Genomic DNA, 16,560 nt, shown 5'->3' with positions numbered 1-16,560 from the left:
ACTCAGATTTATCCCTCACCAAACAAACCACCAGCGTATCCAAAACCTGTATCTTCCACCTACGTATACTTCGGCGGATTTCTCCTACCTCACCTATCCCCATCGTTTCTCGGCCTTCACCGCCATCATCTTTTCCCACCTAGACTACGCAAACTGCCTCTACAGGAGTCCCAGCATCCCAACTAAGGAAACTCCAAAGAATCCAAAATGCGGCAGCACGCCTGCTCTTTAACCTGCCCGCTAGAGAACACAGCGCTAACCTGAGAGTCCTCCACTGGCTCCCTATTGCTCGACGCATCGGCTTTGAATTCCTCTTGAGACAAACCTTCCCCTACCAACCTTCCACGAACCTCAGATCTCGCACTGCCTTTCGCCTAGTGGTCCCACCCCACAGCTCCGTTAGACTTTGCATTTCCTCCCTCTCCGTCCAAGCGCCAATCATCTGGAAGATCCCTTCCATTACCCATTCGCAACACGGAAAACCACCTGAAATTCAGGTAGGCCCTTAAAACCTGGCTCTTCCCAATACTCTCCTAATCCACTGCTCCCTGTGAATACACCACTAATAAACGCCCCTGCATCAATCACAATTCAGGGGGGCGGCAGCTTTCTCAGCGGTTTCTCCTGACAAACCAACACATATTGCTCAGCAACACTCCCACCCACAACAATACTCCCACCGGACAAGCACTCCAGGTAAGCGAGCAGCTTTAGTTGTGGTACACTTGCAAAACACTCTTGCCATGCCCCCGCCTGCCGGCCCACATGAGCGCCGACCAACAATGAAATAAGTAACCCAGGGTAGCACATGCCAATCACTAAGTAATTCACTGCCACTCTTAACTGGCATCGCTCACTTGTGGAAGCAATCTCCCAGTACTAAGGTATTCCCAAATCTAGGTACAACAAACCATCAGTCTGTTACACTGAGGAAACCAACTGTACTATAGGCTGAAAGCTACGGCACTGTAAAGCCTAGGTGCCTACCCCCTACCCACCATGCTGGATTCTCAAATCTATGTGTAGCCTCCTCCCTTGTCTATTATGAGACCTAGGCTTGTTGCACGCTATACAGGATTCCCAAATATAGGTGTAGCCTCCACCTTTGTTTACTGTAAGATTAAACCTACTGCATTGTGATACCTAGGTGCCTCTCCCACTGTACAGGATTCTCAGATCCAGGCAAAGCCTCAGTCTTTGTTTACCATATGCCTAAACCTACTGCACTGTGAAACCTAGACCTTTCTCCCACTATACAGGATTCACCAATCTAGGTGTAGCCTCCATCTCAGTTTAATGTATGCGGATACCTGCTAAAGTATGTAAAGCTCACCCCATTGGTATAGGACTCTCAATTTTAGACCTGGACATATATTGCCCCATCCGTGAAATCTTGCGGCCTACGGCACGTATAGCTTAACACCACTAGTGTGGACGCAGGCACGGCCAAGCATCCATGCATGATAGAATAGGGCTATGGCCAAGACATCCAGTCTATTGCACACATAGCCGTCCAGACTGAAACACCTGACGTGCCTCAACACCTCTGCCCACTAGCATACAGCGATCACCAAAAGAAACCGGTATAGCTGACCTCACATTCTCTCTCAACAATAGCAATCTATCGCGAACCCTCAACAGCACCCACCCATGTGTCTGACTTCTCTTGGGCTGCTTAGTCGAGCCTTGCCAGCCACCCGAGTCCTAGAACGGCAAACATGCACACATGCATCTCCTAAGCTAAACTCCCTAGAATTTCCAACCCTACGGACTACAGTCACCAAGGGCGTTCAACTGAGGAAAAAGCGCTATATAAATAAATACAATACAAACATTCTTCTTCAAATTGGGTAGCCTTTCAATTTCATGATGCTGTTAAGGCTATTTTAGACATTGTCCCTTGGATACTATTAGAATTGTGCACAGATTTGTATAGAAGTGTAAATGAGTAAACTAAAAATTGTATTTTATTTTTAAAAAAAAGTCCATGTTTTTAAAATCTGGTATTGCGTGAATTGGGATTATAATGGAGTGACCGAAGATTGTGGATATAGCAAGATGCACTATTGACCCTGAAAGTTATTGCCATTTCATGCAACAATTTTCACTTGCTTTGTAGGTGTGACACCGGCACGTCCTCCCATCCCAATCACCATTCCACAGGTCGGTATTGTGAACCCTGTTCTGTCTAGCCCACCAACGCTTAACCTGCTGGAGGTTAAAAAAGAGAAGGATGAGGAGGAGACCTTGCTAGAAGCGGAGAGGCCAGAGATGCTCAGTGAGCAGGAACACATGAGTATATCTGGTAGCAGTGCTCGTCACATGGTTATGCAGAAACTTATGCGGAAACAGGAGGTAAGTCATGGAAGATCATCCAACTAATAGCATGTCTAGAATAGAGAGCCCCCTTATCATAGGCCGTCCACTAACAATCGCGTTAGTGTAGGTGCTAGGTGCAATGGATTCCAATTTCTTAATCGGGTAGTTACATTTCGTGCCACTCTTGGTTATCTGATCTGTTGCATGTTTTTGTTTGGATTGATCTATGTCCCCTGAAGAGTTTACAATAAAATAAGACCTATAGTTCGACTTATGTGGCAGAACACTGACCACAAGAATTTCAAGCTTCGAGTGGGTAAGCTAGTATCTTCTGGCCGCAACTGATTTCTTGCTTTGTATTGTACTTGCAGCTGTTGTTTGTATGTTCCTTGTTAGGTGCAGTGTAAGTCCTCTGTATCTTGAGACAGGTAAAGAATCGGCCATATGAAGGCTCCCTATATGCGATCTAGCATTAGGCCTGGGCAAGTGGTATGGGCAAATTCCCAACCACACTAATCGCCCACTCAGCCTCACATAATGCACACCAGATTTTAAGGCCTGAATGGCAGGGGAAGACCTCAGAAAACAAGCAAGTGAGAAATGGAGAAAAAAGGAGCCCTCCCTTCTAGAAGAATGGTGGTCCCTCTGTGCATTTCTGAGGCTGATTTAACAGCCTGCTAGTAATGAGACTAAAAAGACACTAAGGTAAAACCACTGCCACCAGCCATTCAAGTGAACTTGCAATCGTAAAAAGGTTTTACCAGGTAAGTAAGAAAGGGGATACATTGTATTTCCCCCAGTGCTCCACATAAGGTGGGGTCTGCTTGCTCACTAAAATCAATGTAAAGGGTATGTGAATGCCACTTCTTTGGAACAGTGTTGGCGAGAATTCTCAGTTCTGTGCTAATTCCTTTCAACCTTGGAGACCCCCAGCTCTTTTGCTGGACATTAGGACTTTACATTTTTATTCTGGAGTGAGACAGATTTATCTCATGTATTTCTGATCTGATTTGGACTCTGTGTTTTCTTTGTTTTTGGAGTCTGACAAACTCCATATGCATCTACCTTTTGTACGGTGACACACAGCACCTTCAGATTTCTCATACGGTTTAAATACTTTTTCTTGGGTGAACTGCAGTTCCCAAGAAATAGTAAAGTGAAATTGACTTTACTTACCTTTTCCTATGTAGGTTCAGCGCACCCCATCTTATGTGGAGTTCTGGGGCGTTACTTAGTAGCCCTTTTCCTACTTTCTCATGTACCATTTCTTATGTTAACCTCACAACTGTAAATGGTTGGTGGAAGTGGTTTAATTTTCCGTCATTGTGCTTTTCTACTGCATGCTGAATCCTCAGCTGCAGTATAGCACCGATGGGTGACCATTGTGTCAAAAAGGCCCCAGTCTACCTTTTTCCCCATTTCTTGTTTGTGAGGTGTTTCTCTGGTTTTACCCTGCGCGCCAAACCAGGTTGAACCCTTTTGTTAGTTTTGCCTTAAGTACTGAAACCTGCCTCTGGCTCCAGTGTGTCTGGCAGGGCAGGAAGCGAGGGAGGTTCCTGAAACTCCCTGTGCTTAGTCTCCTTGGTTACGGGAATGCACCCAAACGTGAATGGCTGGCTTGCTGTCCTTGGAGGACAGCCACCCTGCTCTGAGAGTGACATCTAGGCTGTGAATGAATGGGAGAAACCTGCATAAAAGTTGGTCTTTTGCAAGGAAGGCAAAGTCGACCACTGGACGAAGGAACCAAAGAAGAAACTGGAAGAGAAACTTGCTGCACCCTCCTGGACTGTTGGTTTGCCTGGTGAAGCCCTGCTGCAGTGCTGAAGCTCCAATTTTCAAATCGACTAGAGAAGCCCGGAACAGCCAGCTTCTTCCTTTGGATTGGTGGGACCAACTTGACCCCAAGACGAACTTGACTGGAACCCCTCTCCCTGCTGGCTGTACTTCTTTGCTGCTGCTGCTGGAACAGAGTGCCAGGGGACAGGAACCCCAGGAACGAGTGAATCGTCTTTAAGCCAGATCCGAGCTCCAGGAAGATCCTAAGGACCCTCCCGAAGCAGGGTGACCCAAGCCTGAGCCACCTCAAGAGTGCTGGACCCCATAAGGTGGCCAAGAACCGGTGTCGTGCTATTTGCAAGTAGCTGAAACCGCGAAGTGCCTCTGATCTGATCCGCCGACCTTCAAATCGTAGTGCAGGATTCCCCAGACGTCCTTCCTCTTGTCCTCCCGACTGAAGCCCAGGAACACAGGACTGCAGGACTACAACAGTAACTGAAGCCAGCTGGACCCTTTTCTTCAGACTTAAGGTACTGTCTAACTAGGGGTACTTGCCTCTTGTTGTGTGAAGCTTGCTTGCTCTCATTGGAGCCTTGCATTTGCTTCCCTTTGCAGAGTTGCTTGCATCTTTGCTTTTCACAAGCCTCCCAGCTTGTGGCCCAACAGTGATTCTTTTCTACAAACTCTCGATATAACATTGTGTAAGACGTTTGTGCTATATTCAAGAAGTGCCTCAGCTCCCCCTGATTTTGTTCAATTGACATTGGCTGTCCTGGCTCTCTACAGACTCTTCTTACCCTCTGACTGTGTTTAGCAGTCCCTCAAAAAGTCATACATAAGTTACTTGTATAGCTGGGAAAGGGTTAACCTATACTTCATTGGGGGATTGTAAAGTACTTACCTGTTCAGAGAACTTGTTAAACTTTGTTTCCTTCCCTAACATTTTCCTTTTTCCACCATCTCCGTATTGCATTTAAGTGTTAGTGATAAATCAATGTCCACAGTGTCCTAGCTATTGAAGTCACCTCGGGGTGTAGGAAGTGTGTGTATGTGACATCCCAAAAGGGTATCTACTTAACTGAATCTGAAGGAGTGTATTTTTGAAGTTATTTGGCATTTATATAGTGCTCTAGTTATCATTGGTATGACCGCAAAGGGCTGGTAGTTTGAATGCCCTCGGGGACTGTAGACGAGGTCAGTTGAGAGAGTAAGGTGTCATAGGGTGCTTGGGTGCACCAGTTTTGTGCAGCTGATGCAATTGCCTGATGGTAGCTACATCCTAGCATTAGGTGTGGTAGAATGGATATCAGTTGAATGTGTGCAGTCTGGAGGGTGGACTCTAAGATTGGGTTCTGGCTGTGTTAGGCCTGTGTAGGACGCTTATGTGTGCATCTAGGCCGGTTTGCCATGGGATGTAGCTGCATTCTATTAGAATGATGAGGTGTTCATTGGGTAATGTTCGTATGTGAGCAGCTAGGACGAATTGATTGAGGGGTGTAGCTACATTCCAATTGTGTGTTGTAGAGTAGAGAGTAACCATAGTGCTATGGGAGGTGAGTGTTTGGGTGGAGTAAACAGCCACGTTTTTAGAGCTTTATTGAAGGTCATATAGTCTTGTGTGTGTCGAATTTGTGGGGGGGAGTGAGTTCCAGAGTTGGGGCCAAGGTTGAGAAGGCGGTTCCTCTGATCCTGACAGAGGTTGGAATCACTAGAAGAAGGGCAGTGCTTGATCTTAGGGTATGGGAGGTAGGGTTTTATCTTTCCTTGTAGGTACATTTTGCCGGTCTTGTGCACTGCTCGGTGTGTGATGCATAAGGTCTTGAAAGGGGCCCTTCGACTGGGAGCCAGTGGAGGGTTCGGAGAGCTGGTCTCTTTGACCCAGGACGAGGAGCAGTTTTGCTGCAGTTTTTTGGGCTGTTTGGAGTTTGTTGAGATAGTATGCCGGAGCTCCTAGGTATAGGGAATTGGCATAGTCCAGTCTCAACATCACAATGGACATAACTGCTGCATGTCTGTTCGGGTAGGAGAGGTAGGGAAAGATATGTCTGCGAAGTTTGATATGGTAGTGACAGCATTTTGACACTTTGATCTGACTGGAGAGGGTTAGGCCTGAGTCCATAGTGCAGCCTAGGTTTTTCACTATATTGGGTGGGGTGGGGTGGGGGGGTTTTGATCGAGTTAGGGGGGGCCATGGGAGAGGATTTGGCAGGAGGGCAGTAGTGCCGCACACCACGATTTCAGTTTTATCAGGGTTCAAAAGGAGGTGGTTTGTCATCCATTGGTCAATATCGTGGAGACCAGCTTCGAGGTCGGGATGGGGGGTTGGTGCCTGACTTGAATATTCTTAGAATAATTTGGGTATCCTCAGCGTAGTTGTAACGGGAGATGTTGTGCGTGCAGATGTTTCCTGGTAGAGTGGTCTCATACAGGTTGAACAGGAGAGCAGATGGACATGCGCCTTGGGGTACTCCAGTGTTCACCGAGCGAGCAGTTGACACAAGGGGAGAGGAGGATTAAGCTTCCTGTTGCTGAGTCAGGAGGCAATCCATTTGAGAGCAGTGCCTCGGATTCCTAGGGAGTGAAGGTGGTCAAGGAGGATTGAGTGGTTAACCGTGTTAAAGACTGCAAAGGGATCGAGGAGAATCATTGCTTCGCAGCTTTTAGTCTGTAGTGACCTTGAGATCATCCCAGATCGAGATCAACGTGGTTTCTGTTCCATGTCGCGGTCTGAAGCCTGATTGGGCAGGTTTGAGGAGACAGTTGGATTCTACAAAGGAGTTGAGCTGGGTGTATGCTGTCTGGTCAGTGAGTTTTGCAAGAAATCTGGTGTTGGAGATCGGTCTGTAATTCTTGGGGTCATGGGATGCCTTTTTTAGAATTGGCTTGGCATGCGCTATTTTGAAGGCATCCGGGAAGATGCCAGAGGTGAGGGAGTCTTTCAGTATGGTCTTCGCATATTCTTCTGCGCAGGTAGACTAGAATTAGAATATTTCTTTCAGGACAAAGGCGGGGTACGGGTTAAGGAGCGTCCCGGAGTGTTTGCTGGCTGATAGTAGGTCAAGGAACTCGTCTCTGGAGATGGGTTTGAAGGAGTCAAACGTAGGGAAATTGGGCGTCGTGGAAATGGGATCAGGGGGGGTTGGTGATGGAAGGAGGGGGGTGGGACAGTTTAATGTTAAGGGTTGCTGTCCTGTCAAGTGCAGTGTTGTAGAAATGTTGGGAGAGGGAGTCGCAGAGTGATTGTGTGGGGGGTGGATTGGGTCGAGAAGCACGTAGGTTTCACGAATTCTGATATGATCATGTGGAATATTTGCTGCGGTTGCCACAGTTGAGAATTCGTTTATTGTAAAATACTTTTTTGGCCTTTCAGATTTGTAGTTACGGTGGGGCAGGGCAAACATCGATCTGCTGAGATCGGTTTTAGATGCTCGCCATTTGTGTTCAAGAGTTATTTTGTTTTTTGGCATTCCTCGGGTGGGGCGTGATCCATTTGGGGGACGGCCCTTTGCGTGAGGATGCGTGCGCGAAGGTGTGAGAGGAATTAGTCTATAAGCCAGGAGTTGAAGGACTCGATGGTTAAGGGTCTATCGGGGGGGCAGTGTTGCAGGGGGACGAAGGATCACGTCTTCGGCTAGGTCGGGAAGGATCTGGACTTTGTTCCAGCATTTGAGATCAGGGTAGGGGCCGGGGGAGCTGTAGGAAATGGGGCAGATGTGTGGATAGAGAAAGGGTTCGTTCCAGATGAATGGTTTGGGATGGGATATATAAACCAGGTCATAGGAGCTGAAAATTGCATCAAGGGTGTGCCCTCTTGAGTGGGTTAGACCAATAGTAGTATGGGAGAGGTTGAGCGTATCTAGACCGTTAACCAGCGGATGAGTCATGGGGTTGTTGGGGATTTCGAACCAGATATTGAAGTCTCCCAGGAGTGTAAGAGAAGGGTGATTTACTTGAATGGTAGCTATTGAGTCACAAAGGTTGTTGGCAAAGTGTCTGTCGTATCCCGGGGGTCTGTAGATGAGTAAGAAGCTGCGAGTGAAAGTTGGTGGTAGCGAGAGTTTTACTAGAAGGGATTCACAGCAGACAATGCATGTCTAGGATTTGACGAGTGAGACGGATAAATGAGGATGGAAGAGGACTGCCACTCTGCCACCTCTGGAGGGTCTATTGTGGGCAATGAGTGTAGCCAGGGGGAGAAGGCTTTGTGTGCTACTGGGGCAAAGTCGTTGGAGAACCAGGTTTTGGTGATAAAAACAAGGTCTGGTTTGTCAGAGGATAGGTCAAAGATGCTGTCTTTTTATTGCTATGTAGCGGGCATTAAAAGGGATGCATGTGACTTTGTGAGCAGAGGTGGTTTTCATGATGCTCATGGCAGAGGGATCTTGGCCATGGTGGGTGGGGTACGAGAGGGGCTCGGTGCCGGTGAACTGAGTGTTGGGTGAGAGGGTTACGTTGATGAAGGGTGGGAAGAGTAGGCGGGAGGAGGTAGGTATGTGAGAGACGGGTGGGCCAAGCGGGTTGGGATGGGAGGGTGGTGAGTGGTTCATTTGGGGGGAGTGGGTTAAGGCGTGTTGATTTTGGAATGAGTCTGGAAGGTGGTGAGCGTTTAGGTGTACAGGGCGAGAAGTTGAGAGAAAAGGGTGGAAACTGGAAGAGGTGAGTGTTTGGGGGTAGGGGAGTGAGATGCTGATGGGGTTGGGCTGAAGCAGAAGTGGTGGGTCGAGGGAGAGGATCAGCCACGTTGTCTGCATTTTGTGGGTTTTGGTGCCATAGGGGTGTGGGAGAGAGTGGAGGCTACCGTTCTACCACGGGCGAGACAAGCTGCTTTCAGAGACGGGAATGGGGAATTGTTGGCGAGGTCGAGTAGGCGTTCAATGGGCGGGAGAGGGTGGCATGGGAGGGAGGAGAGTTACTCAGAGTGCTAAAGGATGGCGTGGAGGTGGATTTGCATTTGGAGTGCCAGAGGGCTCCCCTGGCTTGGGAGTTCGATAATGGGGGGCGGGTTTATCAGGATGTTCTCAATAGATGTCAGAGGGAGGGTGCAAGTGGATGTGTTGGGATTGGATGGGGGATGAGGAGGCAGGTGTTTGGCGCGCCAGACTGCTCCTCTGATCTTAGAGTTTGATGAGGGATGCTGGTAGGAGAGTGGGCGGGCGGCGTCCACGTATATTGATGTACAGGGGGAGGGGTTGTGGTTTGTGATCAGGTGGGGGAGGGTAAAGGGGTGGGTCATGAAGTTGGGTGCTAGAGCGTGGGCCAGGCGTCGCGATGGTTGAGCCTTTGGGGGGGCGGAGGGGGATAAGGTTCAGGGAGGCTAGGGATCAGGACAGGTCAGAGAGGGGGTATATGATGAGCTTTGATCTCCATCACAGGGGCAGGTCAAGGGCAGCACCTAGAGATTAATGTACTAGTAACAATAGATGTAGTGGCCCGAGATGTACAACCTGCGTTTAGATTCTGCACACCTGGCCAGTGGGCCAAGAGCTAACAGTAGGATGGAAGTCTAGATGCAGTAGCAGTGCCTAAAACATAGCCTAGTAATTCACAGTACTAACTCCAACGGCACTTTCTAGTAGTGAATCGAACCAGCAAGAGAACATTCTAATTGTGCAGCGTAGGTAAGTAAATCACAGTGCCATCTCAGGGGTACTTTCAGGATGTGAATCAGTTTAAAAGAACAATTTCTAAGAGTGTGGGACTGGCAATTAGATCACAGTACCATCACAGCGGGCACCTTCTAGATTTGAATCAATCTCAAAAGAACAATTTCTAGGTGTGTGGCACAGGTAAACAAATCACAGTACTATCTTGGTGGGCACCTTCCAGAAGTGAATCAGACCAGCAAGAGGAATTCCAGGTGTGTGGCGCAGACAAGTAAATCACAGTACTATCTTAGTGGGCTCTTTCTAGTGAGAATCAGTGCAACTTTCTAGGTGTGAATCACTCTAACAACAAAAATGTTAAAGTCACAGTGGGTACTTTCTAGATGTGAATCTATGTAATGGAACAAATTCTAAGCGAGCGGCAGAGGCAACTAATTCACAGAAATATTACAGTATGCACTTTCTAGATGTGCATCAATGCAGCACGAACAGTATGCAAGTCTGACTGCGTAGGTAGGTAAATTACAGAAATGGGGCTGCACCTTCTAGATGTGAATCAAGCTATCAAGAACAATTTTCGAAGTGTGCGGCTCAAATAAAACAGTGTTATTTTAGTCTGCACTTTCTAGATGTGAATCAATGCAACAAGAACAGTACTATCTCAGTGGGCACTTTCTAGATGAGTTAATGTAGTAAGAACAGATCTAATTGTGCTGCGCAGGCAACTAAATAACGTTACTAACTCAGTGGGCACTTTCTATAAGTGAGTCAATGTAACCAGAACAGTTCTAAGTGTGCGGTGCAGGCAACTAAATTACAGTACAAAGAGAGAAGAGCACTAGGAGCCGTTGGTGGACGCGTCTTACTGAAAAGTATTCAGTCTTGTCTTCTTGCACTTGCAGCCGGTCGGTAGAAACCATAGGACCCGCGCTCTTGGTGCCCAAAGTGCAATTCTGTGTGGTTTGGTTGGTGTTTCTATTCATATGGCGCTGGTGCATTTGATAATGTATTTGCTCCATTCACTCTTTTGAGCGTAGTAAGTATGGTCCTCATATGGTTATGAGAAGGTGCCGACACATTTTTCGACCCCAAGCAGGTCTTTATCAAGGCTGGATTGGTAAAGTGGAGATGATCAATTAAGCAGTGGCTGGAGGCCTTATGCTGGTCCCTCCCGGGGGAACGCAGGACGACAGCAGCCAGCCACTGAGCTCTTAAATATATAAGATATGCCAAACCAGAGACAAGTATTTAAACCCATGCAATACGCTTCATCCCACTTCTCCCCCGGAAGTGACCAACATAAGGACTCCAGCCACTGCTTAATTTATCATCTCCACTTTACCAACCTGCTTAGGGCTGAAACACGTGTCGGCACCTTCTTATAATTAAGGAAAACCTTAATAAATCACCAATAAAATACAAAAGAGAATTGTGTGGACCATACTTACTACGCTCCAGAGTGAATGGAGCAAACACATATGATCAAGTGCACCAGCGCCATATGAATAGAAACACAAACCAAACCACACTAAATTGCAGTACTCACAGTGGGCGCTTTCTAGATGTGAATCAATTTAACAGGAACAATTTCTAAGTGTGTAGCACAGGTAATTAAATGACACAATTTTCTCAGTGGGCACTGCTAGATGTGAATCAGGAACAGTGGGCGGGGTGGGAGGCGGGAGGTCGGGAACCGGAAGCGAACTGAGGGATGGGAGCAGCGAGGGCGCACAACAGGTGTGGGGGCTGCAAAATTCAACAAAAATCCCACAGGCAAGTATCGCAAAATCGAAATGTGTATTTTATTGTTGCATATTGCCCTTTCTAAAGAAGAGTTATTTTAAAACTGACTGTTAAATTAATACTTTAATACGAGACCTTGCTTATGTGTTATTTGAATACTTGTCACTGTGAATCTCTGTTGCAACTCTACAGCTTACATTGACCCCTCTTGAGATCAGCCTGGCTGCTCAGTCACTCTACCGACTTGTGTAGTACAGGCCTATACCAAAGGTTGGATTACCTATTTCCAAGAGGACAAGCCTGGTGTTGTCTCTTACTACATACAATCTTTCCCCACAGTTATAGCTGTGGCCTAGTTTTGGAAGGCTCCTGATGGACCGATTACAGTATACTGGTGGATTAAGATATGGAACATTTTAACAGTGACTAAATGTGTACAGAATTGATCCCCATGTTTGTCCGCAAACAAGAAGGCCAGTTTCACAAACGCAGATGGTGAATAACCTTACATTGCTTTGATCATGGCTTAAGCCTGCATATCAGTTACACTTTAAAAGACAAACAACGTTTATGGGTTGTTCAGGGTAGATGCGGTTCACCAGAAAGGTCTGTGTTCTCAAATATATTCCTTTAGGTGATATGCCAATATAGTTTTGAGGCTAAATATAAACTCTAAACAACCATGACTGTAGAATGCGAAGTAATGTATGCTGGACTACCCGAAAGTTTACATTTTATTTAATGTGTAGATCTCTTTTCAGGAGTGATGGGTGTCCATTATTTAGAAAAATTGTTGTATTTTATATGCATTTCAAAATAAATAAATTAAAACGTGGAATGAAATGTCTGTAGGCATTGTTTTCTGATCTTACTTGTAATTCTCATTACTGGCAAAAAGTGGCATTCTTCAGTAGCTGATTTTATCCCATATTTGTTAGCTGCTTGAAGCAGCATTATTACAAAAGAAGCTTTATAAAACAGCAAAGCCATCAACATATGGTGGGGTCATGTGAGGGAAATAATGGGTCCAAGGGAGGAGTATGCACAGTCCTCAATCGCAGTACAGATATCGTACATTGTTAAATTTGCATTGTGTAAAGGGGAATACACACCATGGACCCAATGCAAGACTAGGACGATCCTGCCCCTGAATGTTTCGAGGCAAAGTGGAAAAAGGGATCATCAGTTGACCTAGTCTTTGGTAGTTTGCGTTGATGGGTCCAGCTAATGAAGATTTTCGCAAACCTCCGGATGTATTTTAACTTACCTCTGTGGAAAATTTGCTTTTAAACAAAAAGGATTTATGAGTTGATGAGACCTGCAGCAACTGCAATTTCATGTTTTTGTGGAAAGCGTAACGGTTCTGTCACGGTTTATTGTATTTGCAGGAGTGAGGTTGTACTCTACTGCTGATCAGATTTCTTATTCCAAGTTTATAGGCTCTTAAGTAGGTAACTAAGTTATTTTGTCTTGGATGTTTTGCTGTCAAGGCCATATTTCTAACCGCAATATCCAGCCTGGTCATCCTCCATTAGTCTTTGAAATCTCAATTGGGAATTCTTGTTTTTTCAAATTCTATGGAATTTAAATCTACATGGATGTCTGAGGATGAGGGAAATATGGTTCTATTTTTGGTCTGGATTCAGAAACATAAGTGTAGGAGGTACACTATAGTGTCAGGGACAAAGGAAACTCTACAGGGCTGGCTATGTCTTCCCAATCTGTTTACCTGTCTAGTTTGTGGGTTCAATACTTGATATGTGTTTCATTTGCATAGTTCGTGTTCACGTGGTGACAGTACCAGGGCTCATTGTGTCTGAACTGGCTATCTTAGCAGCTGCAAAGTGTCAGCTTAATTGATTTCCAGGAGAAGTCTAACGTACAAGAGACCTTGAAAGAATGATGCAAACATTAAAGTACTATGGTTTTGTGCATGGTGGAGGGACTTCAAAAAAGAATACACCTGGACTAGAGAGTGCCATTAAGGTAAACTTTAATACCTGTGTAAGGATTAAGGCGAGCTTTTCTGAAAGGTCTAAAGAAAGTGCCTCCAACATTGGTGAAAGGCTTTAAACACTAAGTGTAAAGTGCTAAAAAGAGCCTCCAAGGCCTTGTTAGTGTATACACTAAAAATAGGGCAATAAAAGGCCTTTCAGTAACTGTTGACCTTGTCACCATGTTGTTTGGTAATGCCATTATTTTTCTCCTTCCACAGTCCACAGTAATGGTCCTGAGAAATATGGTGGACCCGAGGGACATTGATGATGACCTAGAAGGAGAGGTGACGGAAGAATGCGGCAAGTTTGGGGCAGTGAACCGGGTTATCATCTACCAGGAGAAACAGGGAGAAGAGGAGGATGCCGAAATAATTGTGAAGATTTTTGTGGAGTTTTCTATGGTATCGGAGACTCATAAAGCTATCAATGCACTGAATGGCCGTTGGTTCGCTGGCAGGAAGGTAGTGGCTGAGGTGTATGACCAAGAGAGGTTTGACAACAGCGACCTCTCAGCATGAACAGACTTTCTCTCCCTCCCTTTTTTTTCAACATTGTAGAAATATGTGAGTCAATTTTCCAGTATGTCTTATGAAAGCAGTTCTCTTCCGTATTGCGTGTATGAATGAGTGCATGAGTGGATGAAAGGGAATTCTTTTTTCAGAAGAGTAATGGGAACACCGTCTTGGCTGCATTTGTAGCCAAAGTAGAACTTTTTGAGCCTTTTTGTTCTTTCACCACATCCTTGCAGAATGTTTGTCAGGCCTCGCTCCGGGAACATAAGCAATGGGACTTATGCTCTGTTACTGCACACAGTTTTGTTTGCTTGATTAAAGCTTCACAATTCTTAACCCAAGCGCTCATATTTTTAACACTGCTTCCAGCTCACCTTAGTTTCTACTTGAAAGTTTGTAAAAGCACAATGCAAAGGTTCTGTTCACTTTATGATGCATGGTGTGACTCTCTCTTTGGGCATTTTCACTTGATCTAACCTCCGGGGTCCCACGAAGAGCCAATCTTGGAGCACTTGAATGCCTGTTCTTTGACTGTCTGAATGCAGTATTTTACTTGAACTATCGTCACATTGCATAGAGTATCTTCTGTTTGTAAACACCTCTGCTAAAGCATACGAGCAGATCATTCAAAGGAGAAGAAAATCAGACGGTTAAACCATGTTTCAAATTGTAAAAGTAACTGCTTGACCCAGTAAGTATATTAAGTACTTGTTGCAGCCTTCAGGGTGTGGCCATCGTCCTTCAGCTGCAGACATGTTAAGCAATATTAATAGCATTTTATTCCTACTTGGAGTGTAAAAATATGCCAGGTTCTGTCTGGATTTTGCAGGTAACTCGCCACTATAAAATCTACTGTTGCCACTTGCAGCTTTCCTCTCAGTAAGAGGACTGGACTTGACTGGTGTGTGACTGTTGGACACCTCTGTAATTAAGTTGAAATGAGTCACTGAAGTATCCTAAAGAAGGCTTGAGAGGAGTGCAACTAGTCCACTGTTGACCGTTAACAATGGTCTATTTGAAATGTGTCCCTATGAGGGAATTTTAAGAACTGTAATTTTGCGGATGCGATCAATGCTGCAAAGAATTGGATGTGAAAGCCTTCATATCCATGTTGAATCCCTGTAGCTTTTCATAAACATTTTTTCGTTGTGGTCACTCAAGTGAGTTCACTAAATTACTTTTCAAATAACTATATTGGGTTTCAAAATGAGAAAAAGCATCTACAGTCTCTACTTTGTGATTGGGTGCATTGGATTTTTATGCCACAGTAAATCTAGGCTTTAAAAGAAAATTACTCCTAAGGCACACTTGTTGATATGCCCAGGTGTTTGCAATCTTTCTGTTGGGCCATGTTAAATGACTGCTCTTCTGGTCTCCTGATTAACCATTGTTATACAATTCACTCATATTCTACTTTGCCATGCCATTAAGGAGTGTATCTTCATATTTGCCTGTTGAGATTGCTTAGCGTCGTTTACAGTGCTTATTTTATCCTAGTGGACTATTTATAGGGACTATTGCTACGCTACCAACTCTGCGTTTCTGAAAAACAGACAAAACACTAGAGCGCTAGGGAATAAAGTGAAGTCCAAGTGTTGTGCGTCCTTGGAAAACATCTCCAGATGTACATACAAATGCCGACTGGTACTGGATAATGAACTAGGGAGAGCTTTGCAAGTATTAAGCCAGTATCATCCCGTGAATTCTTTGGATGATGACCCAGCCCCGGGCATGCTATGGTGGGTGATGCCGATGTTTCTAAACCGCTTAACTGTCTTCTGTGTGGATTTGGTGGTGACTGGTGTGCTCATGAAGGACGATTTCCCTCTGTGAAAGGTTTTTATTTTTCTTGTATAATAAATTGTGAAACTGGATGAAGTTGTTTACTTTTTTAACATCCATCCATACATGCATGTATATAGAGTTAAGGAAATGTTTCAAAAATATTGACAAATTGGAATCTGCTCTGCAGGATTACAAGGATGGGTACGGGTGAAAATGCGCACTCAGCCCTCATACCCCTACAAACCAAGAGCCAACGCAATCATAAAGGTAAAACATGCACAATTAAGAGAGATACCTCCTTTGCCTTTTTTTTATTTATAAACCGCGCACAGGAGAACATGCATAGTGATATTACTCATTACCTCACAGAGCTTGCAAAGCCCAAAGTCCCATCCCCCCACCCCACACGTTCTTCCGAGGACAATGTTCCAGGGTCTCACTCGGTTTGACCAGTCGGCGAGGAGGGCTTTCGCGATCAGGCGTGGTTTGTAGGTCAAGGCCAGGTAGTTCTGGTCATAGTCTAGGACTGGCGCCCAAGTGTCGGTGAAACGTTGGAGTCGGCCTGCCCTGGCCGCCGTGACATTTTCGGCTATCAGTATATCCCACAGTTTGATCCACCACAGGGACATCAGTGGGCCCTCCATCGACTTCCAGGTGCGGGCCACTGTGATTTTGGCGGCCAATAGGAATTGGGATATCGGCGTGGCCCCCCTCCTTGTTCTCGGGTAAGCGTCTGGGAGCAGAATCCCAAGGAGGACCTGCTCAGGCATTAGTGGAATGGCCACTTGCGTGATGTCCCTTTATGGTAGCGAGGCATTGGGTCCA

General features: G+C 45.7%; 1 protein-coding gene across 4 annotated transcripts in view; it reads left to right on the top strand.

The window, feature by feature from the left end:
• PUF60 (poly(U) binding splicing factor 60) overlaps positions 1 to 15,824 on the top strand; it is a 243,117-nt gene extending 227,293 nt beyond the window's left edge. For 2 of the 4 annotated variants that reach the window (XM_069621851.1, XM_069621850.1), the window contains exons 10-11: positions 2,120 to 2,355; positions 13,657 to 15,824. In XM_069621851.1, the coding sequence (XP_069477952.1) occupies positions 2,120 to 2,355; positions 13,657 to 13,956 (536 nt within the window). In that variant the 3' untranslated portion in view covers positions 13,957 to 15,824. The remainder of the gene's footprint in view (positions 1 to 2,119; positions 2,356 to 13,656) is intronic. The other 2 variants (XM_069621849.1, XM_069621848.1) reach the window with 1 other exon arrangement.
• Positions 15,825 to 16,560: the final 736 nt, after the last annotated feature.

Source organism: Ambystoma mexicanum, chromosome 5q (genome assembly GCF_040938575.1).
Source record: "Ambystoma mexicanum isolate Mex_15411 chromosome 5q, UKY_AmexF1_1, whole genome shotgun sequence".
Taxonomy (NCBI): domain Eukaryota; kingdom Metazoa; phylum Chordata; class Amphibia; order Caudata; family Ambystomatidae; genus Ambystoma; species Ambystoma mexicanum.
Note: the sequence above shows the minus strand (reverse complement) of the source record. Positions and strands in the feature narration are given on the sequence as shown.